At 42.7% G+C, this 25640-nt stretch overlaps 1 protein-coding gene across 1 annotated transcript in view; it reads left to right on the top strand.

Annotated features, from left to right (window-relative positions):
• LOC126153038 (uncharacterized) overlaps nt 1-25640 on the top strand; it is a 182617-nt gene that overhangs the window by 113556 nt on the left and 43421 nt on the right. Inside the window, exon 6 of the mRNA XM_049916043.1 lies at nt 22453-22653. Within this exon, the coding sequence (XP_049772000.1) occupies nt 22453-22653 (201 nt within the window). The remainder of the gene's footprint in view (nt 1-22452; nt 22654-25640) is intronic.

Raw genomic sequence — 25640 nt, 5'->3', positions numbered from 1 at the left:
TCAGTTGGACCAGCGTTCGTGCTGGACGTGCAGACCGCGTGAGACGACGCTTCATCCAGTCCCAAACATGCTCAATGGGGGACAGATCCGGAGATCTTGCTGGCCAGGGTAGTTGACTTACACCTTCTAGAGCACGTTGGGTGGCACGGGATACATGCGGACGTGCATTGTCCTGTTGGAACAGCAAGTTCCCTTGCCGGTCTAGGAATGGTAGAACGATGGGTTCGATGACGGTTTGGATGTACCGTGCACTATTCAGTGTCCCCTCGACGATCACCAGTGGTGTACGGCCAGTGTAGGAGATCGCTCCCCACACCATGATGCCGGGTGTTGGTCCTGTGTGCCTCGGTCGTATGCAGTCCTGATTGTGGCGCTCACCTGCACGGCGCCAAACACGCATACGACCATCATTGGCACCAAGGCAGAAGCGACTCTCATCGCTGAAGACGACACGTCTCCATTCGTCCCTCCATTCACGCCTGTCGCGACACCACTGGAGGCGGGCTGCACGATGTTGGGGCGTGAGCGGAAGACGGCCTAACGGTGTGCGGGGCCGTAGCCCAGCTTCATGGAGACGGTTGCGAATGGTCCTCGCCGATACCCCAGGAGCAACAGTGTCCCTAATTTGCTGGGAAGTGGCGGTGCGGTCCCCTACGGCACTGCGTAGGATCCTACGGTCTTGGCGTGCATCCGTGCGTCGCTGCGGTCCGGTCCCAGGTCGACGGGCAGGTGCACCTTCCGCCGACCCCTGGCGACAACATCGATGTACTGTGGAGACCTCACGCCCCACGTGTTGAGCAATTCGGCGGTACGTCCACCCGGCCTCCCGCATGCCCACTATACGCCCTCGCTCAAAGTCCGTCAACTGCACATACGGTTCACGTCCACGCTGTCGCGGCATGCTACCAGTGTTAAAGACTGCGATGTAGCTCCGTATGCCACGGCAAACTGGCTGACACTGACGACGGCGGTGCACAATTGCTGCGCAGCTAGCGCCATTCGACGGCCAACACCGCGGTTCCTGGTGTGTCCGCTGTGCCGTGCGTGTGATCATTGCTTGTACAGCCCTCTCGCAGTGTCCGGAGAAAGTATGGTGGGTCTGACACACCGGTGTCAATGTGTTCTTTTTTCCATTTCCAGGAGTGTATATCCTCCTTATGACGCAGAATCATTCATATCCCTTACGGCTATCGGCGCATTGAAGTCACAATTTCGCCACGTCAAATCTATATCTCCCTTACTAACAGACAGTCATTTTTTCTGTACATGCTGGAATATTGACCACAGTACTGTTACATTCCAACAGCATAACATTCCTGACATGTTGCGTGAGTATCATGTTTAGGTCCGAAAAATTATGGTAGTTCTACACAAACACGAGCTGGGTACCTTTTCCACGGCCTACCATGGATTTCCTGTTGCAAAACTGTTCCGTCACATCGTCTTTATCACATATTTGTCGAGGAATAAATGTCGTAATTACCATTAAAAAGCCCTTGCCTCTTTTATGTATGATACATGTGTTCTTGCTCGATAGCCAGCGTTTTGTCAGAGTAGGTAAAAGTGATAACCCAGCCAAAACACAGATCCCTGCTAATTCTCTCGAAATCCCATCATGTTCCAAAGGCACTGTTCCATTAGATACCAGAACTAGAAAATTAGCACAGTAATATAGAGGAGGAAATGCTCAACAACCAGACTATACATGGTCTGCAGAAAGAACTTCAGAAGCATAACACCTCTATATGTCCTGATCTCGTTTATCGTATTTCTATGATTATCACAATAGAAATACTACAGTGTAATAGTGTCTGAGTCTTCGTTGGCAGCACAGTCTCTATCTCCTCCCCCCCCCCCCCCCCCCTCTCTCTCTCTCTCTCTCTCTCTCTCTGAACCTCTCCTCATTTTTTTAACACACAAAGACGTAAAACTATGAAATAAAAATCTTCGCTAACATCATAACATCACCTAGTAGAGAACTCCATTGAATAAGATTTTACCGCATTTCTCTCTTTCGATATATCAGGAAACAAATACCATATGCATGTTCACATCAAACATATGTGGTTATCCCATTAAATACACATGGATTGGTCCACTGGAGCAGGCGACTTGTAATCGAAGTCACTTCCATGGACCTGTGTAAAGTTTTGTCGCTTGTACTGGAGGATGACCACAGCGACTACCAGTCGCAAGGAGATGATTGTTGTGCTGTTGTTTCATAAGCAATTTGATACATTGTTTTTTGCTGTAACACATCCAAGCAGTTTACGACTACAGCTGTGTACACAGCCATACATTTTGTTTGCCTATCATGAATTCTAGGTCCTTATTAGGTGCTAAAGAGATATTAACACGCTTTTGATCCATTGTCTCTCACAGAAAGCTGGACATCGAGTGACGTAAACTATGCAGCTCCTGTGACACACAGGATGGTTGAAATAAAAGACAGATGTGGTGGTTCTTATTGACAAAATGCGGAAAACATTGCAGCACATCGAAACTGGAAGAGTCTGCAGCATTGTGGAGTGTTTCCAAACAGGTGTCCAAAGGTGATGACCTCTACATCAGTCTCATTTCCACAGTGATGGGGTAGCAGACGTCTCGGTGTTCCGTTTCAAAGAGACCAAGTGCTTTGATTCCTCATATTGTGGCCATGTACGCGATCATTGTTTCGGTGCTGCCCATCCCCAGAAGGTACTGCTTCCACCAAGTCTCTCTAAATCTGAAACAAGTGGTGTCATTCAATCATTACCTGGTAATCAACAATGTATCAGTGGACGGATAAGATAGAAAAGTCATCATCGATATGGGACGATGTGCTGTAATAAGCAGCACAGTTGATAGTGTGATCAATACTAGCAATTTTACCAGGTCTTCTGTAATTTCAAAGCCATCCAGTGTCACGGTAGCATGCTTCGCAGTTTTTGTATCTTTGCTAAGCCACCCTTCCACTACTTTGCAAGTACGATACACTAGATTGCGAATGTAGATAGATGATTCATGTTTTATTCACAGAAACACCCATCAAAGAATACCAGATGGCATCACACACGGATCTAGTTAGGTTATCTACGCATTTCTAGCACTTCGATCACAGCACGGAATTTACGATTGGCCGTCATTCCCTGTGGATGGGAGTCACAGAGTATTCTCGCATTTTCTGGATAAAGTTAGAGATTGAAAGATCTCCCCGCATTGTCTTTAACCAACCCTCCCTACAATAATGTCGCCGATTTAATTTGCAACTGATCAGAAGTTGGAGGCATCTATACCCACCACATCCCATATCTCATGAAGGAACAGAGCGAGACGAGTCTATAACAGCTATTCAGCGAATACTGTTACTCACAAATCTTGCTCAGGGTATCCATCCAAGCGCACAACATCTGTCCAGACTGGTGCATGTCGAGGAGGTTAGCACCCCTTGTCGATGTATAGTAGATATGAGAGTGTTGTGATGATATAACAGGTGGTTAAGGATAAACGTATGGTTTATGCATGATAGAGACCCAGATGGACGGAGTTTGAAGCGTTTCACGTAAATCAACTAGGTATCAATTCTGAAGTATTGTTCTAGTGTCAGGTCAGTACAAGAAGGTACTCGCAAGAGAGAAACGATCGTAGAACATACACACTCATGCACCTAAGACTACATGGTTCTGCACTTAAACATTCTGTAATATTACAACCATGTGGTTTCCGAAATATTCTTTGTGCAGAGTGCAACGTTCTTAATTCTCTAATGACACACACGACAAGCATGACTTAAATGAAAATAACATGCACATACAATGTAGTATAAACTAAAGTGTTATCATGCTATTGCATTAGGTTGCAGTATTATTTGTAACTAAAACAATAATAATAATAGTACTGTTATGGTCATTATTATTAATATTAAGAAAGTCATTAGATCTCGCCCAGTAATCTGGACAAGGAAGAGCTCCGGCGGACCTGGAGATATCGAGATCTTCGGTACAAAGGATTCTGGAGGAACGAAAATGACATCGCTTTAAGCTGCACCTGCACGTCCACCAACAGCTACATGCAAACGATTTCGAAGATCGGTTATCGTTCTGCAGACATCTCTTAAAGAATGTAGCCGTAAATCCAGATTTTGTCAAGTATGTTGTATGGAGAAATGAATGCTGTTTCACCAATGTCGCCACTGTCAATAGACACAATGTACATTACTGAGCTGCTGCAAATCCTCACTGGTTACGACGACGTCACGTGCAAGCGCACTGGGCTGTTAACGAATGGTGCAGCATTCTAGGAGAACACATCATTGGAGGAGTTTGGTTGGCTCTCATACTAACTGATCGGCTGTATTTGCAATTGCTACAGAGTGAGCTGAATCTTGGGCATCTTCTACAAGACATCCCACTTAAGTTAGCAGTGAGGCACTGGTTTCAGCACGATGGTGCACCATCCCATTATTGTAGAAGGGTTAGGGAATATTTCAACAATGAGTACGCAAAACGGTGGATAGCTTGTGGTGGTTGCACTTGAAGGCCAGTGAGATCGCCTAATTTAATGCCCTTGCATTTTTTGTGGGGTTATATCAAAGTCAGGGTTTACGAAAAGGAACTGTAAAAACCGGATGCGTTAAAAGAACGAATAGGTCATTCTTGCACTTCAATACCTGCAGAAATGCTAATACCGAGAGGGGCTTACATCAATGCATCCAACAAGACGGACATGCATTTGAACTTTTGTCATGGGCCCAGCACGCTTCCACTGCGCCCTGACCCACGGTACGGGACTACAAGTCCCACCGCCACACCTGCACCCGCCCATGTTAGGCAATAAATTCTGCCTGACTCATGTAGTACTATCACCGTAAGAGGGTGGTACGGGACTACAAGTCCCACCGCCACACCTCCAAAGTGAATTGCAGTGACAAAGTCACTGCACAGTGGAAATTTACTGGCCCACCAACACAGTTAGACCGCAACAGACCGGTGATGCTGTATTGTAACCTATCACCTCGGACTACAAGTCCATAAAATAAAAAAAATGAACTTTTGTATTATGAATAATGCAGTGATACAGATCTGTCAGTCTGTAACATAGGTTTAAAGGAAGATCATTTATAATGTTCATTATATTCATTGTTCTTTATTCCAATCAAAGATATGAGAGCATTTATATGATGCACGAATTGGTGCATAGAGTGCTGTTAATAAATAGTTATCACATGTTGATATGCCTTGAAACAGATCGGTTCTAGGCGTCTTGAACCGCGCGACCGCTACGGTCGCAGGTTCGAATCCTGCCTCGGGCATGGATGTGTTTGATGTCATTAGGTTAGTTAGGTTTAATTAGTTCTAAGTTCTAGGGGACTGATGACCTCCGATGTTATGTCCCATAGTGCTCAGAGCCATTTGAACCATTTTTTGAAACAGATAATTAGTATTTTTTGACCCTTGTGCATTTTGTTTTGCTTAGGGACAGTCATTCTTCTACACCGACACCTTTCTCAAGCCCAGGAATCGAGTCCGGCACACCCCTTACAGCACGCAAGTCTCCTAGCGAAGAGCAATATGACAGTTGAATCAGTAATTGTAAAAACAACATTAGTCCAAAAAAGTAAATTTTTCAGGAGAAGCAAAAAACTGTATACAGGCTAAATAATGGACAGAAGGATAAATCCATTAATTTTAATATTGACTGTGTATGTTAGGTAAGCTTTAACAATAAAACAAAGTACTTTAAATGTAATAACTTTGCATGAACGATTTTTTTTAATTGTACGGACTTATGTTGTTATTGCAGGATGAACATTTTGGACTGACATTTTAACATCAACATTTGTTTATGTTATCAAAAATTACTTTATTTTATAAATTTAATATACAATATTACTTGTACATTGTCTAATATTGTTTTACAGAGAAATTGAAAGATATTGTTAATGTATGCACACACTGTATGGAAAGACTAAAGATATGACGATGTAAATCGTGACATTAGGAATTAAATTTCTTTTTTCACTTAACAGGACAATGAAGGATTAACACTACACTATACAGGTTATTTTATACCAAAAATGTATTATGAATCATCTTCAGGAGTGTCCACAGAAGGCCACTCAGTCAATTCCAGATAAAAGGCTTTGTGCTCATCAGGAATATATTGCATTAATTGTCCCACATATTTCAATTTTTTGACATCGATTGCAACTTTGTTATTATATGCAATTTCTGCAGGCAACTTTGGTTCTATCTGTAATGAATGTCGCAATGAAAAGCGGTGTTTTACGAGACCATCAATATGATAGTAACAGTCAACTTTACCTGAAAGCATTTCACTGTGATGGAAGCTCATAAATGAGGACACTGTGAATTTCACTTTACTGCTTTTGTCCACATTCGTCCCATAACTGTCGTCAGACAAACAGGATCGCTTATAAAATTTGGGCCACCATTTTTTGTAACCCAAAATCTCTTCCGAGGTAACAAGTTTTACATTAATATTTTGTTTTTGGATGATGTCACCATACATTGAACATACTCATACAAAGAATATATTCTCTCTTTTCTTCTTATCATCCTCTTTATGGAAGCAAATGTACGATCACATGGTAAAAATGAATGGCCACGCATAGGAAAATACTGGAATACATCTTTGAATCCGCCAGAACTTACAAGGCAGTTCATTACCCTAACCACTGTCTTGTTCTTATTTTGCGCAGGGCACCCATCCGAGAACAGGTGTAATTCAGTAACACTATCAGGTATCTCTGTGTTGATGTAATCAACCAAAAACGAGCATACTTCGTTAGGTCCTTTGTGGCCAGTACCTTCGTGGTACATACATACCTTGGATTTGTTGCTCTTTAGGTCTGTAATACAGAATGCATTAACGTTAATTTGCCGTAAATAAAAAGCTTCCTGTACTGGGAGCTTAGGCAACTGCAGATTTTGCATATAATCGAAACACAATGCTACCACATGCTCATTTTCTGCACACTTCTCCTTAACAGCATCCATCTTTAAATAGAATTTTCTGCTTCTTCTTTTATGTACAGCCACACGCTTTGCGTTATCGTTCAATGATGGACTTAAGCGATCTTCACTGAAAATGACTCACAAGATCAGCAAGTATCGACTTGAGGCCGCCCAAAGCGTTAGTTAAAACGCTCATTGAAAACCCTTAAATAAATTCCATATGACACTCTGGTATGAGGATATAACTTCATGAACAGTTCGTACATACTCTTTACAGATAATTCAGGATTTAAGTAATACATTTCTTTGCTTGAATAATGTGAGATTTTCGTAGGGAATGTTTTATTGCTCCTCAATTATCGATAGGACTTCCTGTGGTGTTGCATTGGTTGAAGCAGTACGTCTTCTACTGTCACATGGGCGAACATTATTTTTCACACAGTTACAAATTCGTCGCACACGTTCATTTGTAATGCCAAAAAGTCTACAAAATGCCTTTTTGCACACTTCGACCCGCCGAGCATCTCCAGTTACCACGTGATATCGATAATTTAGTGCTCTTGGCTGGCCATCACTTTTCCGGGGTCTTCTGCGTACCACGTCTTCTTTTTCGATCAGCCCTGCAAGGTAACCATCTTGTGTGTTCTTACTCTCAAAATCGCGAAATTTAGTGAATATATCTATCTGTTCATGTTCAGGGATCCTCTTGAAACACAGTTTCTTACAACTGAAACATATTAATACACGAATACCAATGTCAGGAATTGTAAAAGAGTTGCAAAAAAAATATTTACGTAAAATCAGTAATTTTTTATTGATAGAGTAAATTATCCATATGATATTTACGTACCATAAAACTTAGAACAGATGGGAACCTCTAAGAAGTAAAAAATACACAGACAGGAGATTAATTCACATAGCCTTTGAACTCACCCACAGTCAGGTCCTATTTTTACAGCATTAATTTCTCTTCCACTGTGATTCACGTAACCAATTCCCTTCGTTCTGGCAGATTTTATGATATTCTTTTATATAGTTCCGGTTGCGCACCTCTCTTCTTCGACATTGTGCATAGATAATCCAAAGAAACGTGTTCTATAAACAAAACTAAACGGCAATGTATACGCAGCTGCTACAACAATGCACACAGGTAATTAGATCACAGGCGTCAGATATGCTGCCATCTGGCATGCATTATATTCACTAAATGGAAAAAGATCCGAGTATGTTCGTTTGGTGCTGCCATCTGCCATTTCTTGCAATAATAACGTAAGTCCTGGACTGATGTTGTTACTGCAAAGAACATGAAAAACTGTATGCCTGTAAAAGCATTAAATTGTGTAGGACAAGTGTGATTTTTACATAGATGCTGCATCTAAGTATCCTGAAGACTTCTCTGCATATATCTAATTTTTGCCAAAAAGTGGACATGTGTTGTTTTTACAATTACCGATTCAGTTATAGCTGTATAGTACTTGTTTTCAAGCTCTGGTCTTACGTTTAGCAGGGTCTCCTCTCTGTTAGTGTGAAGTATCCTTTACTGTTCTGTTTGGGCAAACCTTTCGGTGTCTGTGGTATCTGGGATTAACTAACGTCAGTGGAGGATGGCGTGTGTGGGCCACCTGGTATTTGTCCTACATTCGACATGCATCTATCCTCTAATTTTATTTCTCACTACCGTGACAAACATTAAGATGATAAAACTGCTTCCTTTTACGCTATAGAAATACATAGATTTTTTGTGATATACGCGCAATATAGTTTTTTCGAGGTGTAAAGGGCCCAGTGCACACATCTGATTATGGTTCAGGAATTATGCTATGCTCACGTCAGTCCTATAAAACGATCGCCAGCAATGGAAAATGCATCTTGTGAGGAAAAAGGCAGATGCATAGCAGCGATGTTTGATGCATGAAATTACACACCATGCTGCACTAACTTTGTAAACAGGACAACTGCCAAGCAAATGCACACACATGGTTTTCAGTAAATTACAATCCTCTGTCAGTGACTTAGAAAAGGAATTCGAAACATCACTTGTGCTAACAATTTTTAACTATTGTTCCAGTTTTGGTGTCCGGAGGTATCGGAAAGAGAGAAATGATCATGGCACACGAACACAATCCAAGGGCTACAAGGCGACGCACTTAAACAGGCTTAGAGGTAGAGCAGTGCGGTTTTTCGACCTATTAATCGAGTGGAATGCAGGGCTGCTAATATTCCAATGTATTTCCAGCGTATGACATACATTCTCCCTGTACGTTTCTCTCCAATAAACTGTGGTGACAAACTTTAGGTGACAAAACAACTCCCCTGCACACCAAAGTAAACATCTATTCTTTGTAACATAAACATTACATAGATTTCCAGAGGTGTATGACGCCCGCTGTATATGAAGTCCAATCCCAACTGCAGTTCGAAAATTACGATTGGTTCACAACAATCCTATAAAATGATCATCAGTAACTGAAAATGCATACGAAGAAACACCGACATCTTACGAGGAAATCTCGTGTACCACCATCTCTGGTAACACTCCTCTTGCATACACAAGTCATGTCCAATGTTAGGTTGTATTGCTCACGTGCAGGGCAATATAGTTGTTGTGGCTTAACACCACATCTCTAGAATGCCTCCTCTTTCCCTTATTAGGGTGTGCATATGCAGCATTGGCGCACTCTCTTCCAGAACACGCAGTTTTATTGATTTCGGTAAGTACTCATTTCATGAATTTTTTAATGTATTCTCAGTGAATTTTCGTAACTTTTGCTAGATTTTCGCTATTTTACAAATTTCATCGTATTTCCATCAGTTTTACGTATTTCACATCACTTTTTCGTGATTATACCAGGTTTTCCTCGAATATTACGTATTTTATGTATATATATATCCATTTGTTGTTTGATTTTCTACTAGAATACTTGCGTGTCTTATACAACAATCTACTGAAAAAATTCTAAGACTGCGCTCTCTCCCCAACGATCCACAAGCATTTATTTTGGATAGGACGATCATGAAAAATATAGTAACAGTTCCTTTGTATCTATGTACAACTCAACAATTAGTGCAGATGATAGATGTATTAGAAATTCTAAGTCTGCAAACAATTCCCTGTACTACCCTGACCCATCAGAGAGAGTTTGTCTGCAGACTCACATAGGCTGTACTTAACGGAAACTCGAAGTTTGGAAACAGTTCTCCACGTTCATTTGATTTCCACTCCATTGCGCAGACATCTACAGCAGAAAGTTCACATTCATACAAAGTTGACTTCTGTTGCTGCTCAGACTTTTTCCGTAAGTCTGTGCTCTTTTTGCTTATAAGATGTGTTTCGTTATTTCTGCTTATACCTTACAACTCTGATACGTACTCGCAACCCTGCCGGAACAGCTACAAACTGTAGCTTTCGAATATTTATTTTTATTACCCTAGTAATAAGTTATTCGTTAGCTGACCGTGTGTCCACTGCAGGTAGCATCTTAGATCATAAGAGAGTCCGTTCACACTCGCTACCTGCAGAGTGCATTTCCGTGGTAGCAAGCTATGTGTCTGAACTGCATCATCTATCGCTGACAGCCCTATACACATACCCAGAGAGACTCGATTCCAACCACTAATATATTATTTTCGATAGCGCTAAAGCTCTACAAATAGCGAAATAGTCTTTGAATTTTTTTTGGAAATTTGTGATAAGGTCTTATGTGACCAAACTTCTGAGGTCATCGGTCCCTAAGCCTACACACTACTTAATCTAACTTAAACTGTCACACTACGGAAAACACACACCCATGCCCGAGGGAGGACTCGAACCTCCGACGTTGGGAGCCGCACGGACTTTGGAAACGGTTCTGCAGCGGATGCAAGCACATTTAAATTCATCCTGCTAAAGATCATAACATCTTCGATATAATTTATATACCAATATTTGTAACAAGATTGTCTAGATTCTCCAGTAATAACAACCATCCAAGACGTCTCACTGCGAGTATCATACATCTTTTTATACTCCAAAGATCCATGATGATGGCACAAGATCGCCCCAATCACCCTATTTTGTGTACTAGATGTCGTAGGATGCAAGGAGACAGTCCTTCGTGAGTATCATGCTTATGTATGAGATATAGCCGCACATTAGTGAGATGGTATAGTATAGCACTGTACTCGAATGCATCCAATCACTTCCAGTTACATATTCTAAAGTTTCAGTACATTAGGTCTATTTTCTATACGTCTGTGTCTGTGCATTTGTCGTGGATGGCTCCCATAAATATGCACCAGTCATCCCACTGGTGGATCCACCTTCGGGCAAAGAACACGTCTCTGGATTTAACGTGTGGTGGATCCACCTTCGAACCCTATCTTATACACAACGCATTGTGAATCCACCTTTGAAGCCTATCACAGATGTTTCATATTGTGGCTCCACCTCCGAACATCGCTGCGGATACAATGCATAGCACATCCACCTTGAAACCCTACTCTGGATGTAGTGTATTGTGGATATGCCACCCAACATTATTCCACATATAACACGTTGCAGATCAACACTCGAACGCTAACTCAGGTCTACTCTGGGTCAAAGGAGTCATCCAAAGAGGTAGCCTGTGGCTGGAACGAATGGACATTTCCAGCTTAAGATGCAAGCCCTCGCTGGGAGTCCTGACCCAGTCAGGCTAAGAACATGAATGCAGTTGATGTAACCGTCTCTCCCTCTAGGGGAGAGAATAGTAAACTGATAGCATGTATTGGACAGCCTTCGTGACTGAATGTGTTGTGAGTATTCTCCAACTTTATGTGGAAATTTGAGAAGATTCAATATGGCGAGTGTTTGCATTGGAAAATTATTCCCCACCCATGGAAATTAACCAGTTGACTTCTTGCATTGCCATTCTACACATTCTCCATCTTTATTTGGTTGATAAAATCTAAATTCTGATGTGTTGTTTACAGTGACATGGTAAAACACAGGTGGAAGAGGTATTTGCTGGTTCTCGGGACATGAGAAACACTTATGATTATGAGTATTAAAAGCTTAGATGATGAGCCATGGTGGCTTTTGTGAGGGCGTGTGCGTGATCCTAATGGCACGACTTGTGCGTGCATTCCATCTACTCTGGCCCTTGCCATATCGTCTTTGCTAGGTTGCACTTTCCCTCTAGGGTTGTGTGTTGGCGAGTGGTGTGTCGGTCATGGAGCTGGATTGGTGTGCCTGAGTAGTCGGCGTCCATTGACCATTTGGGTGTGGGGGCCCGCGTTTTTCTACAGAATTTATTTAATTTATGAATAAATACATTTTTAATAGATTCGGAAAATTCTAGAGTTTCATACGCCTGTATGGCTCGTATGCCGTGCAAAATTCATCGAAGAATCTCTCTTACTTATAAAGAAAAGTGTACCAATGGCAACAAATGCAGCCAATACTAAGTGAAAAAATTACGAAATTTCACATGTAAAAAAATATTTTGTTATGTTTTTGAACTTCCACGGCTATGAGTGTGAGTCCTGAACTCTTCCTGGTTATGCTGACGAAGTTTTATGAATTTATTTGTAAAAGTATAGACAGTGGAAATTAAAGTGTCCTGTGGTGCCACTTCTGCTCCATGTCGGGCAGTTTGACGTCCTACCCCACTTAAAAATCTTAACTATTTGTATGAATTTCTCAAGAATCTTAGTAACTGTAAATAGACTCATGATCGAAATGTTATTAAATAAAAATATTTGTTTGGGAATGATAAATGACGCATCATGTTGGGCCACATTTCCACGTTTCTTAAATTAATCCTGATACTTGTCTTTCTGAACGACAAGGATGATCTGGAATCTGTTACATCACTGACATAGGTCGTCGTTAATAAAAAGATAAGTGGAACTACCAGTTTCCTCTGTTTTCGATTTTCCACTTAAAAATCTTAGATGAGATAAGTTTCTAGTCACTCAGTGGTTTGCAGCACGTCCCACATAATGACCCAACTAATGTTTCGGTTTTCTGAGGAAATAATATCCTCTCATTGTCTTCGGAATTATACTGTGAAAGAGATTGGATGCATACTGCTAAGTGGCTGATATAAAGAACAGTCACTTAACTGGTATGATAGTCTGGAAAACTGAGTGAAAATATATAAAATTCTCGAAATTTTCATGAGGTAGTCCATGGTTTCAGGATAGACGTGTCACAAATACGTCGTTCTTTGGCTTGTAAAATTAGATATTGCAGCTGATATCGGTTTCAAAATCGGTGAATTAATTCGTGATTGACGGAGCATTTGTCATCGACAGAGCTCAGAAAGTTCATATTCCTGAATCCCAGAGTCTGGAGACGCTTGGAACTCGTTGTAGAAACCACGGCGGCAAGCAGTCGGACCGGAAACATTATGTTGGTTGATGCCTTTGTGCTGGGGAAAACGCCCCTAGCCCTTGTACGCCATTTCAGAGAGTGCCCACTGTCTGCGGAGGGCGCTTTCATCACGCATGAGGCCAGCATGTGTCAGGCAATTGCCTCATATCTGTTGGGCACGGTGGATGACCGACTGACCTTGCAGGAAATATCTAGTACGGGGCCTCTATACGGTACATATTCGTATGTTTTGGGGTCCACATGACTTTGTGGCGTGTGTATGAGTCGATACTTCATGCAGGATGCAGAAGTGATTTTGTATGGTATTGGACACGAGTTCTGTTTATTACGATGGTACTGTGGTACAATAATTTGTGGTGATATAGCCTGGTTGTAGATCGATTTCAAACCGAAAAATTCAAGCTTTCCTCAACAGTAGCAAAGCAATGTAATTGGTGAAGTGTCTTTGACGATAATTTCCACACTTCATGACCTATGGACTACTTTTGCAGGGTTTAATTGTCAGTGCAACATGACTGCTGTATGTTTCTCGATCTGTACAAGATGGTTTTCTGCTGAAATTTTCGTAATTTGTCCATCTGTAGAAAATGGCAGACGGTCCTCCCACATTAGTAGCAGCAAGTTGGTGGGTAAACTCAGTAAGAACCTATCGCAATTCTCCAAGATACAGGCACAACAGGGTACCTACAGAAAGTTCTGTGACGTGCTGTCTTCTTTGTTCGAGTGTTTAGAGGAAAATCCAGGCAAACCAGTCTCCTCTGGTTCAGACATGTGGGATGCTGCCCCCATCCACCATTTTGGCTTTACAGCACCTCCAAACCATCGTAAATTCAAGTCATTTTTCTCGTCTGTAGGACAGTGCTTCGAATTCTAGGAGAATCCGTTAGACATTCGATCTGTTTGTGTCTGTATTTTCTCGCGATCTGTTGTGGGTTTCGAAATTTTCGAAATATGTCATTAGCTTTTACACATGTAATTCTTATGATTTTCCCGTCTGTACTTAGACACCAGTGTACTTCGAAAAGTGAGAAAATATAAATTAAGCCCCCTCAGCGTTTCAGAAAAATGATGAACACCATAGTAGCTGCAGAACTTATAAATTTTCTTTCTCTCTGACAGTGCCTTCAAACAAGTAACTAAAACTCGAAAATTAGTGATCATCCTTTTGAGAGTTACATAGATATTTATTTATTTATTTCGAGTTGTAGGTGGAAAGAGCACTCTCTGTAGAATTTTAGTCTTCCTGTTACTAGTTTCGAGTGGTACTGTAATATTTTAAACACCAGTTGTGTGCCATCCTCAATTTCAACCTCTATTGTGAACTTTGGAAATAATCCATCCGTGCAAACCTGTTAAATAAAGACTCTGCACTGCCTAGTCTCCCACAAATTGCTTAAACAGTACCCCATTGCCTTAAATTGTTTAATGGAATGTGATTGACGATGTATAAGTTTACTTTCGTGAGTTCTTCCCAGTCCAACAGCCCTACACAGACTGATCGAATTTTCCCACTATTTTTTCTGGGAGGGGTGGGACATCCTCTGAAGGTGGAATTCATAATTGTATAAACAAATAAACAGGATGAAATTGTCTAAATAAATACTGTATTATTCCTCCCTATCTGGCAGATCGACTGAACGAGCTTTCTGGCGTTTGCAGTGGGGGAGGGCTGATGGGGGGAGAGGATGGGGGAGGGGTGAAGGGAGGGGAGTGAGGAGAAGGCGCCCATGTGCCAGCTGGGGAAAAACCATGATATTATCAGAGGGTGGAGGTAATTAATTGACCAATTAATTTGTTTGAAGTATTTATATCAATTTTACATCAAAAGTGCTCTATAACCAGCTGTGCCCTACTGCTAACGATCTGCACGTATACAAATGGCGGTAATACCGTGTACACAGAATATAAAGGGCCAGTGCATTGGTGGAGCTGTCATCTGTACTCAGGTGATTCATGTTGAAAGGTTTCCGACGTCATTATGGGCGCACTCCGGGAATTAACAGACTTTGAACACGGAATGACAGATGGAGTTAGATGCATAGGACGTTCCATTACCTAACTGAACATTTCAAGATCTACAGTGTCGAGAGTGTGCCAAGAATACCACATTTCAGGCCTTACCTCACACCACGGACAACGCAGTGGCCAACGGCCTTTACTTAACGTCCGTGAGCAACGACGATTGTCTAGAGTTACAAATAGACAAGTTGCAGTGAATGAAGTAGCAGCAGAAATCAGTGTGTAACGTACGACCGCCGTATCATTTGGCGTTAATGGGCTATGGCAGCCGACGACCAACGCGAGTGCCTTTGCTAAAAGCACGACATCGCCTCCAGCGCCTCTCCTGACCTCTTGACAATATGGTTTGGACCGTAGACGACTAGCAAACCGTAGTCTGTTCAGATGAGTCCCGATTTCAGTTGGTAAGAGGCGATGGTAGGTTTCGAGTGTGGGGCAGACCCCACGAAATCATGGACCCGAGTTATCAACAAGGCACTGTGCAAGATGGAGGTGTCTCCGTCATGCTGTGTTTACCTGGAATAGACTGGGTCCTCTGATCCATCTGAACCCATCATTGACTGGAGATGGTTGTGTTTGGATACTTCGAGACAATCTGCTATTCATAGGCTTCATGTTCCCAAACAACGAAGGTATTTTTATGGATGACTATGAGCCATGTCACCAAACCACAACTATTCACGATTGGTTCGAAGTTTATTCTTGAAAATTTGAGCGAATAGTTTTGTCACTCATCGAACGTGTATGAGACATCATCGAGAGGCGAGTTAGTGGCCAAAGTCATTCAAAAGCACCACTTTCGCAGTTATGGACGGGATATAGAGGCAGCATTGCTCAATGTTCCCACAGGGGCCTTCTAACGACTTGTATAGTCCATGCCACGTCGAGCTGCTGGGCATTACGTCGGACAGAAGGATGGTCGACACGATATTGGAAGGTATCCAATGATTATTGTCACCTCAGTGTGTATGTTTTTCCTTTTAACAGGTAACCATCTCTATTAATGTTGGAAATTCATAGAATGAATTACGAATTCGTTAGGTACGCTTATGAAATTAATTATCAATTAAGACATTACAAGTAGCAGATGAGTTTTCCTATTTGGGCAGCAAAATAATTAATGATGGCCAAAGTAGGATGAGTTTAAAATGCAAAGTGGCAATAGAACCAAAAAGAGGGAGAGAGAGAGAGAGAAAGTCATGAGTATCCTATATAGATTTAAATTTAAGAAGGCTTTGGAGAAGCTATTTGGTAGAGTGTAGCCTGGTGGACGGTAAACAGTTCCGACATATAGAGGATACAAGGTTTCCAAAGGCGATGCTACAAGACGAATACTGGGCATAGACCGCTTTTTAATGAGGAGGTACTGTATCTAACTGAAGAGAACAGAATTTCGTGGCAATAATTAAGTAAAAAGTCTCGGTTTCTGATAATGCATCCTGAGGCATCAAGGGAGCGTGAGTTTGGTAATGGTGGGAAGTGTATAGCGGAGGGGGGGCGTTAGGCTCGGCTACAGAACTACTTCAAATGAATGTACGTTGCAGTAGTTAGGCAGAGAGAAGAGGTTTTCACAGGACTGGTTTGCATAAAGTCGTATTCGGATTGAAGACCACAACAAAAACAATCTTTCTTACATTACTTTATGTAAAATACACATGATTCAAACAGAAACTGACTCACAATGAAAGTATCTAGCATCATACACACACCCCAAAAACCACTGTACAGTGTACGATGATGGGTAATTCGTATCAATCATCATACATATTATTTCTCAAGTCAACATCCCATTTTCTCAACATATATAAAGCGTACAGGAATGGACGACGTATCGTTCGGAACATTTTCTAACCAGCTTCTGACATTTCGTACCGATTTTGCGCTAAAATTTGCTATTTGTGGAAATTTGTGCCGTAACAGAGGCTTTTAACTATCATAGTCAAAAGGGCATAATGGATGTCCAGCTTCATACCTGCGTATATTTTACGAAGCTAACTTATTAGTCACTAATAAGACACTTCCTTTTCATATTGGCTTAATATTAATACCAATTTCTTTCTTTTGAAGTAATTACTAACTGGACAATTCGCATACAGCATTGTTATAGATAGGCTAATAAACGTAACCACTTTGGTAGCCATTATCTCTGCCCGTCGTACAAGAGGACTTTTCTAAACGGTCGAATCACCTGACTGATGTACAGTTTTGTAGTCATGGTGCGTGTGATAACGACAAGAAAGTTATTGCTGTTATACGAAACTGCACTCCAGATCACAACTTCTGGTGTAGGTCCAGTCTACCACGTAGACTGGTTGGTTGCAGGCCTTCATCTGACCTTCTAGTCAACACACGGCGATCGCTGGCACCGGGGCACAACCAGCTTTCATCATAAAACGAAACAGACTTCCATCCTGCCCTTCAATGAGCTCTCGTTTGACACCACTGAGGTCGCAAATGGTGGAGGTAGCTAACGTCACAGCCGCTATAGCGTGCATTTAAATCAAACCTGATTTGCTCTCTTATAGTGCCGCTACTAGCATCACTATTATGTGACTGGCGCATAATTAGAATAGACATTATATTTCGGATGAAGAAATGCGCCTACCAACTTCTTGTTGTTGTTGCGATTTTTTCCATTAGTTCTATACATCTTTTTCTCATAAACCATTTAAGATATTTTTGCAAACTTTTTCTCTACTTGATCTCCTCGCACGCGGAAAACGTCTTTCAAGAGGTTTTTTGAGAATACGGAATAGGTTAATTTTAATAATTTTTCATTATAATTCTGTAAGTATAATATAAAATCCATGCAAAACTCCAAGCACTTTTCCCCATATCTCAGCTTACATTCAGAATTTCAAAATTTACTTTTCAGGTAATGTTTATTGCTTTTACAGAGATAAGTGTACAACATTTTATAATTCTAGCCTTCATAGATTATAAGAAAAAGGTACATAAACATCAGAAAACATTATTTTCAATCTGATGTTTTTTTTCTGATTTCACCTCATCAGAAGGTCCAAGATTTATACTCAGGATCCTCTTTCCCTTCAAGGCCTTTTTCCTGCCTTCTTACTTTTACCAGGTCTTTGACGTTTCAGCTGAAGAGAGGTGCTATTTTTCGCAAGATGTCTAGAGTGAATATATTCTATATCCAAGCCCATTCGCTCGAATACCTTCATGCTCCCTACGTTCCTATCACAAGTCGCAGTTCTGACAACTGTAGCAGATGAAATTTTGGATTTAGGGCATCGTTTCCATATGAACGAGTTTCGACACACATGTGAATCCTTGGTTTTGCCATGCCACATTTTTTGCCACATTTTTAGAAGTTCAGGATCGGACACAAACCAGTAAGTAGGATTGGCAATATACAGGACACGATTTGCAAACACCTCCTTATGAATATAGGTGTTGTTTTCGCTCTGAGCATGTAGATATTGATACCAGCTTATGTGGTGCAGATGATGAATTGGATGTTCACCTGTTGACACCATGTGGAAACATGCAGCCCATACTGCAGTTTTTTATACATTCTTTGTCGCCGTGGCATTATCGAACGATGAAATAATCGAACTCCATCAATAGCGCAAGGCAAAACAAGAACTGCTTCTTCATCAAAAAAAGCTGCTGATTTGTTATTGTTTTAGCATAGCGAACAGAGTCACATATGATCCATTAATCCAAAGAGGGTATGTCATAGCCCTCTAAATGTACACTCCTGGAAATGGAAAAAAGAACACATTGACACCGGTGTGTCAGACCCACCATACTTGCTCCGGACACTGCGAGAGGGCTGTACAAGCAATGATCACACGCACGGCACAGCGGACACACCAGGAACCGCGGTGTTGGCCGTCGAATGGCGCTAGCTGCGCAGCATTTGTGCACCGCCGCCGTCAGTGTCAGCCAGTTTGCCGTGGCATACGGAGCTACATCGCAGTCTTTAACACTGGTAGCATGCCGCGACAGCGTGGACGTGAACCGTATGTGCAGTTGACGGACTTTGAGCGAGGGCGTATAGTGGGCATGCGGGAGGCCGGGTGGACGTACCGCCGAATTGCTCAACACGTGGGGCGTGAGGTCTCCACAGTACATCGATGTTGTCGCCAGTGGTCGGCGGAAGGTGCACGTGCCCGTCGACCTGGGACCGGACCGCAGCGACGCACGGATGCACGCCAAGTGCACGGCACCGTAGGATCCTACGCAGTGCCGTAGGGGACCGCACCGCCACTTCCCAGCAAATTAGGGACACTGTTGCTCCTGGGGTATCGGCGAGGACCATTCGCAACCGTCTCCATGAAGCTGGGCTACGGTCCCGCACACCGTTAGGCCGTCTTCCGCTCACGCCCCAACATCGTGCAGCCCGCCTCCAGTGGTGTCGCGACAGGCGTGAATGGAGGGACGAATGGAGACGTGTCGTCTTCAGCGATGAGAGTCGCTTCTGCCTTGGTGCCAATGATGGTCGTATGCGTGTTTGGCGCCGTGCAGGTGAGCGCCACAATCAGGACTGCATACGACCGAGGCACACAGGGCCAACACCCGGCATCATGGTGTGGGGAGCGATCTCCTACACTGGCCGTACACCACTGGTGATCGTCGAGGGGACACTGAATAGTGCACGGTACATCCAAACCGTGATCGAACCCATCGTTCTACCATTCCTAGACCGGCAAGGGAACTTGCTGTTCCAACAGGACAATGCACGTCCGCATGTATCCCGTGCCACCCAACGTGCTCTAGAAGGTGTAAGTCAACTACCCTGGCCAGCAAGATCTCCGGATCTGTCCCCCATTGAGCATGTTTGGGACTGGATGAAGCGTCGTCTCACGCGGTCTGCACGTCCAGCACGAACGCTGGTCCAACTGAGGCGCCAGGTGGAAATGGCATGGCAAGCCGTTCCACAGGACTACATCCAGCATCTCTACGATCGTCTCCATGGGAGAATAGCAGCCTGCATTGCTGCGAAAGGTGGATATACACTGTACTAGTGCCGACATTGTGCATGCTCTGTTGCCTGTGTCTATGTGCCTGTGGTTCTGTCAGTGTGATCATGTGATGTATCTGACCGCAGGAATGTGTCAATAAAGTTTCCCCTTCCTGGGACAATGAATTCACGGTGTTCTTATTTCAATTTCCAGGAGTGTATACGATTCAAGTTTGCTTGAAAGCGATCCGCGGAATTTTTGTTCACCAAACTAGTATTGAACTGTTGCTTTAAAAGTGGGTGTGTCAGTAAGGGTGCGTCACACATTTCATTATTTTTCAGACACTTCGGATGTGATTTCATCATTGAAACTTTGGGTACCTGTAGTCCATTAACTCTATTAATGTATAAAATAATAAATAGAAAACTCACATCTTTGGTCATTTTCACGGATGTCCCTTCTTAAGGTTGCATTGTGGGTCTGTTGGAGGCTGGATGGATCTTCCAAAGAATAAGTTGAACGACATATGTATCAGTTCTGGCTCCAGTAGTTCAAGTGAGCTGCAGTAGTCGGAACTCTGGACGCAGCTGCACCATTTCGTATCACACCGTGATCATTGTAGGTATTAGTACCAATGTTGGACACAGTGTGCCAACTAAGACTATTTTTCCGGCACAGACGCGAGTGTGTCAAGCTCCCTATAACTCCTCATCATAGGGAAACTTGCTTCCGACGGTAGCGAAAACAACAACTACTAGGGTGCCGTGTTCAGTGATGAGGACTAGTCGGCCAAGCCCTAACTGACGGTCATTTGCAGTTGTGACTTTGTTAAGGACAGCAGAAATTAACAGAGATTCCTGGGCAGCGACATCCAGGACCAACACCGAGAATCTAGATGGGGAGTGCCGTATCCTATAATAATCGTGCACCACTTGTGACTGTTGAGGAAACAGTGAACAATGCAGAATTCACCCTGAATATTATCTAGCTCATTATGTTGCCATTTCTGCAAGGTTAGGAGGATGCGATATTTCCTTAGGAATCTATCCGTGTAAGGAATTATCACCTCATCCAACAATGCCCTCTCAAAGACGTTCGTTAATTCCTTATCCTAAATGTCATGTTCGATACATGCCGCGACGTCGTCTGATCCGATCGTCATTAGCAATAACATTCACATAAGACATGAGAAATCAGGAGAGAGCAGACTAAAACATTATCGCCAATGATCACTGCCGACATCTCTTTATTCAACTCGATAGACAGCTATGGAACACAAATATAACTAGAGATAACTATACGGGAAATTATTGGTCAAAGTAATCTGTTCATTCTATGCATGTATGTATGCAGATTGAAGCGACGAATGAAAATTTGTACCAAGACCAGGATTTGAACTCTGCTGCTCACTAGATAAATGCGTTAATCATCACACAACCCTAGCACAACGGCTTAGCACAACTGCAAGGATAGGACGTCTTCCTTCTCAACCTGAATTCCTATTCACGCCTAGGCCCACTTCTTATTCCCCCTAAACTCCAACAGCTTTGCAGAGGCTGTCCATCTGTATTGAAATAGCACCTCAGCATGAAACGAAATGGGGGATCCTACTTTAAACCCAGGCGTAGGTGCTTTAATCAAATGAAACTGTATGGTTCCAGAGACCTATTCAAGTCCCAAGATGTCCGGGACTTTAAAAGGTCTCGGAACCATATAATTTCATTTGATTAACCTATTCATAGCTGAATAAACCAGGAATATGACAACATACAGTGTACAACATACACAGTACCTCAATACTATTTCTTTCACGTATTACTAGTATTTCAATGCGTTGATTTCGCTTTTCGCAGTAGTGTTTGCAAACAGTATCGTACAAACACGATGGTGGGTTTTCAACACCAAATGTGCAGAATCTTTAGTGTCATAACTGTCCCCAGTAATCGGGCTAGCAGCGGAATGTACGAGCATCCTGCTTTTTTTCAGAGGAATTTGACACAAGAATATGGGTGGAGCTAAACTTATCTTTATTATCCCTTCCTCCTGCGAAATTTATTTTGAGTTTATGCTTAACGAATAAAAAATAAAAGCAACACAGTCTCATGAGCATACACTTTTTTCTTTGTTGTGTTGAGTTCGTATCTTCCTTCGTTTTACTAACAGGGAGATGTATATTTCCTTTAAATGGTTGCAGCCTTCGCCGCGCATTAGAGTGCAAAATTCGTCGCGAGTCACTGAGGCCTCCGTAAGCGTGCAGGAAGCTCTGGCGACATTGAATCCGAGTAACTTCCAACCTCCGATTGTCAGAACTGGTAGCACAACGCCTTCACCTCAGACATTAGTGTCCTGTTTGGACACAATACTGGTCGAATCGAGCACACTCTCTCAGTCGCAGGTAAGTCGCGCTGACCGCCTGTCTGCCATCTACCCTTGCATTTCTGAACTCTGTGACTCTCAGCTGCTACTTATCATCTGTCTCCACACTCCTGCATATATTTGTAGATGTGTCAATTACTGAAATTTCAATGCCTCGGTATCGGTGGCTTCAGTGATTTTAGATTCTGTTCCTAAAAATAATGCTCAGCTATAAATGATAATTGGCACTGAGTGCTGTCGTCCGGGTGAAAATTTCTGCATTACATTCTTGGGTGTCGTTTTTTAAATTAATATCCATTTTTCTTTCTCTTCTTGCCCTTTACAAGCTAGGAAATTAGGAAGTGGACTGGTGGGTGCATAGCTGGGCCTTCTACTGCCAAGAGGGTTTTACACAAAGATAGTTTTAATATGTTAAAAACATGCCATATTACGTTTTTTAATAATTGAACGGGTGGTAGATTCAATGATATTAAAAATTATTTGCTGAACCTGATGGAAATACACTTTGTGATCAAAAGTGTCTGGACACCGCCAAAAACATACGTTTATCATATTAGGTGCACTGCGCTGCCACCTACTGCCAGGTCCTCCGTATTAGCAAAACCCGTAGTCATTAGACATCGTGAGAGAGCAGAATGGGGCGCTCCGCGGAACTCACGGACCTCGAACGTGGTGAGGACATGGGGTGTCACCCGTGTCATACGTCTTTACGCAAGATTTCCACACTCCTAAACATCCCTACGTTCACTGTTTCCGATGTGATAGTGAAGTGGAAACGTGAAGGGACACGCATAAAAGCGTACAGGCCGACCTCGTCTGTTGACAGTCAGAGACCGCCGACAGTTGAAGAAGGTCGTAATGTGTAATAGGCAGACATCTATCCAGACCATCACACAGGAATTCCAAGTACTATGACAGTTAGGCGGGAGGTGAGAAAACTTGGATTTCTTGGTCGAGCGGCTACTCATAAGCCACACATCACGCCGGTAAGTGCCAAACGACGCCTCTCTTGGTGTAAGGAGCGTAAGCATTGAACGATTGAACAGTGGGAAAACGTTGTGTGGAGTGACGAATCACGGTGCACAATGTGGCGATCCGATGACAGGGTGTGGGTATGGGCAATGCCCGGTGGACGTCAACTGCCAGCGTGTGCAATATCGACAGTAAAATCCGGAGGCGGTGGTGTTGTGGTATGTCGTGTTTTTCGTGGAGGGGGCTTGCACCGCTTGTTGTTTTGCATGGCACTATCAGTTCACAGGCCTACATTGATGTTTTAAGCACCTTCTTGCTTCCCACTGTTCAAGAGCAATTCGGGAATGGCGATTGCATCTATCAACACAATCGAGCACCTGTTCATAATGCTCGGTCTGGGGCGGAGAGGTTACACAACAATAACATCCCTGTAATGGACTGGCCTGCACAGATTCCTGACCTGAAATCTATAGAATACTTTTCGGGTATTTTGGAACGCCGACTTCGTGCCAGGCCTCACCGACCGACATCTATACCTCCCCTCAGTGCAGCACTCCGTGAAGAATGGGCTGCCATTCCCGAAGAAACCTGCACAGCACCTGATTGAACATTTGCCTGCGAGAGTGGAAGAAGTCATCAGGGCTAAGGGTGGGCCAACACCATATTGGATTCCAGCGATGGAGGACGCCACGAACTTGAAAGTCATATTCAGCCAGGTGTCCGGGTGCTTTTGCTCACATAGTGTAGTGAGGATACAGTTTTACATTTGACTGCACTAAATTGCCTGTATTGGGTGCGGATATGTTGAGATTTTGTGGTGTAAAGAGTTGGGTAGCAGAGGTCTGTTAAGTGCAGAAGACCACAGGTGGAAAGAAAAACTGGTCTTTGTACAGGCACAACACGTGTGGAAGCTGGACCGTGACCACGAAGAGGAGAGAAATGGAAAGGATGGGATGTGTTGAGGAAGCCCTAATGTTGGAAACGATCGAAAGGAGTGGCTTGGTTCTTACAGAAAAGACAAGAGTCACTCTTTGTGTATGAAGTCTGTACAAGTTGCGTTGAAAGGTAGACTGTTGTTATCGGTATAGCGAAATCTCAAAACTGTAAATGAGAAGACAGTAGGATTGTTGCAGTAAAATTTTGGGATTGCATGATACATGCACAATATGGAGTAGAAGAGAGAGGAATTTGATGAAATGGTAAGTGATTCGTGCAGGGGAAGTTGAAATGAAACAGAATACGAAGAGTTCAGAGATACGAAGGGGAGTGATAATTGCATTCAGGATATTATTTTCAGAGAGCATTCAAATAAATGAAAAATGAGTCGCGTCAAGAATTTGTAAATGTGGAAGATGGTGGAGGGGTGCAGACCCATCTTTTGTCCGATGGAATTTTTAATAGATCCTGTGCGTTCTCTTGTGAGAAAGGTGTGGTTTCCATTTTAGGTACGAAAAAGTACCTCATCTCAACACATCGTTCAGCTTACTCATCATTCAAGGTAACTCTAAAGACTACAAGCGGGGAAACCTGACGTGAACAATTTCAGGCCATTGAAAAGAAATAATGAGACGGGCTGGAACGTCAGTTTTCTTCTGCTAACTGAAGGTCCTAGTAGCTAAAGACACCAAAATGCTTAAATGCGTCAGAAACGTATCATGACGTGAAATGTGCATTGGCCTTTCAATATCAAAATGATTCCTTTAATAAGTGGAGCATTCCTCTCAAGACTTTGAGTTTTTCTTTGTATAGGTGGGCTGCACATGACAGGTGGACTGGAACAAGTGGCTCATTACATAAAATGTTACAAAAATCTGCACCATAGTTGTAAGGGCAGACTACAAAAAAATTCTGTGGATGTATGACGCGAGGAATTTGGCGGCCTGAAGATCAGACGACGTATCCACATCCTCTTGAATGCATTCTGCACAGTTTTAAATTACTTTTCCAACTCCTCAAGTACTTTTAAATGTTTTCGCGTATCTAACTTGTTTCTTGTTCTACGGCGTCATGCGAAACCGAGAAAGGACATTCCAA

This window comes from Schistocerca cancellata, chromosome 2, assembly GCF_023864275.1.
Source record: "Schistocerca cancellata isolate TAMUIC-IGC-003103 chromosome 2, iqSchCanc2.1, whole genome shotgun sequence".
NCBI classification, from domain to species: Eukaryota; Metazoa; Arthropoda; class Insecta; order Orthoptera; family Acrididae; genus Schistocerca; species Schistocerca cancellata.
This window is presented reverse-complemented; position numbering and strand designations above follow the sequence as displayed.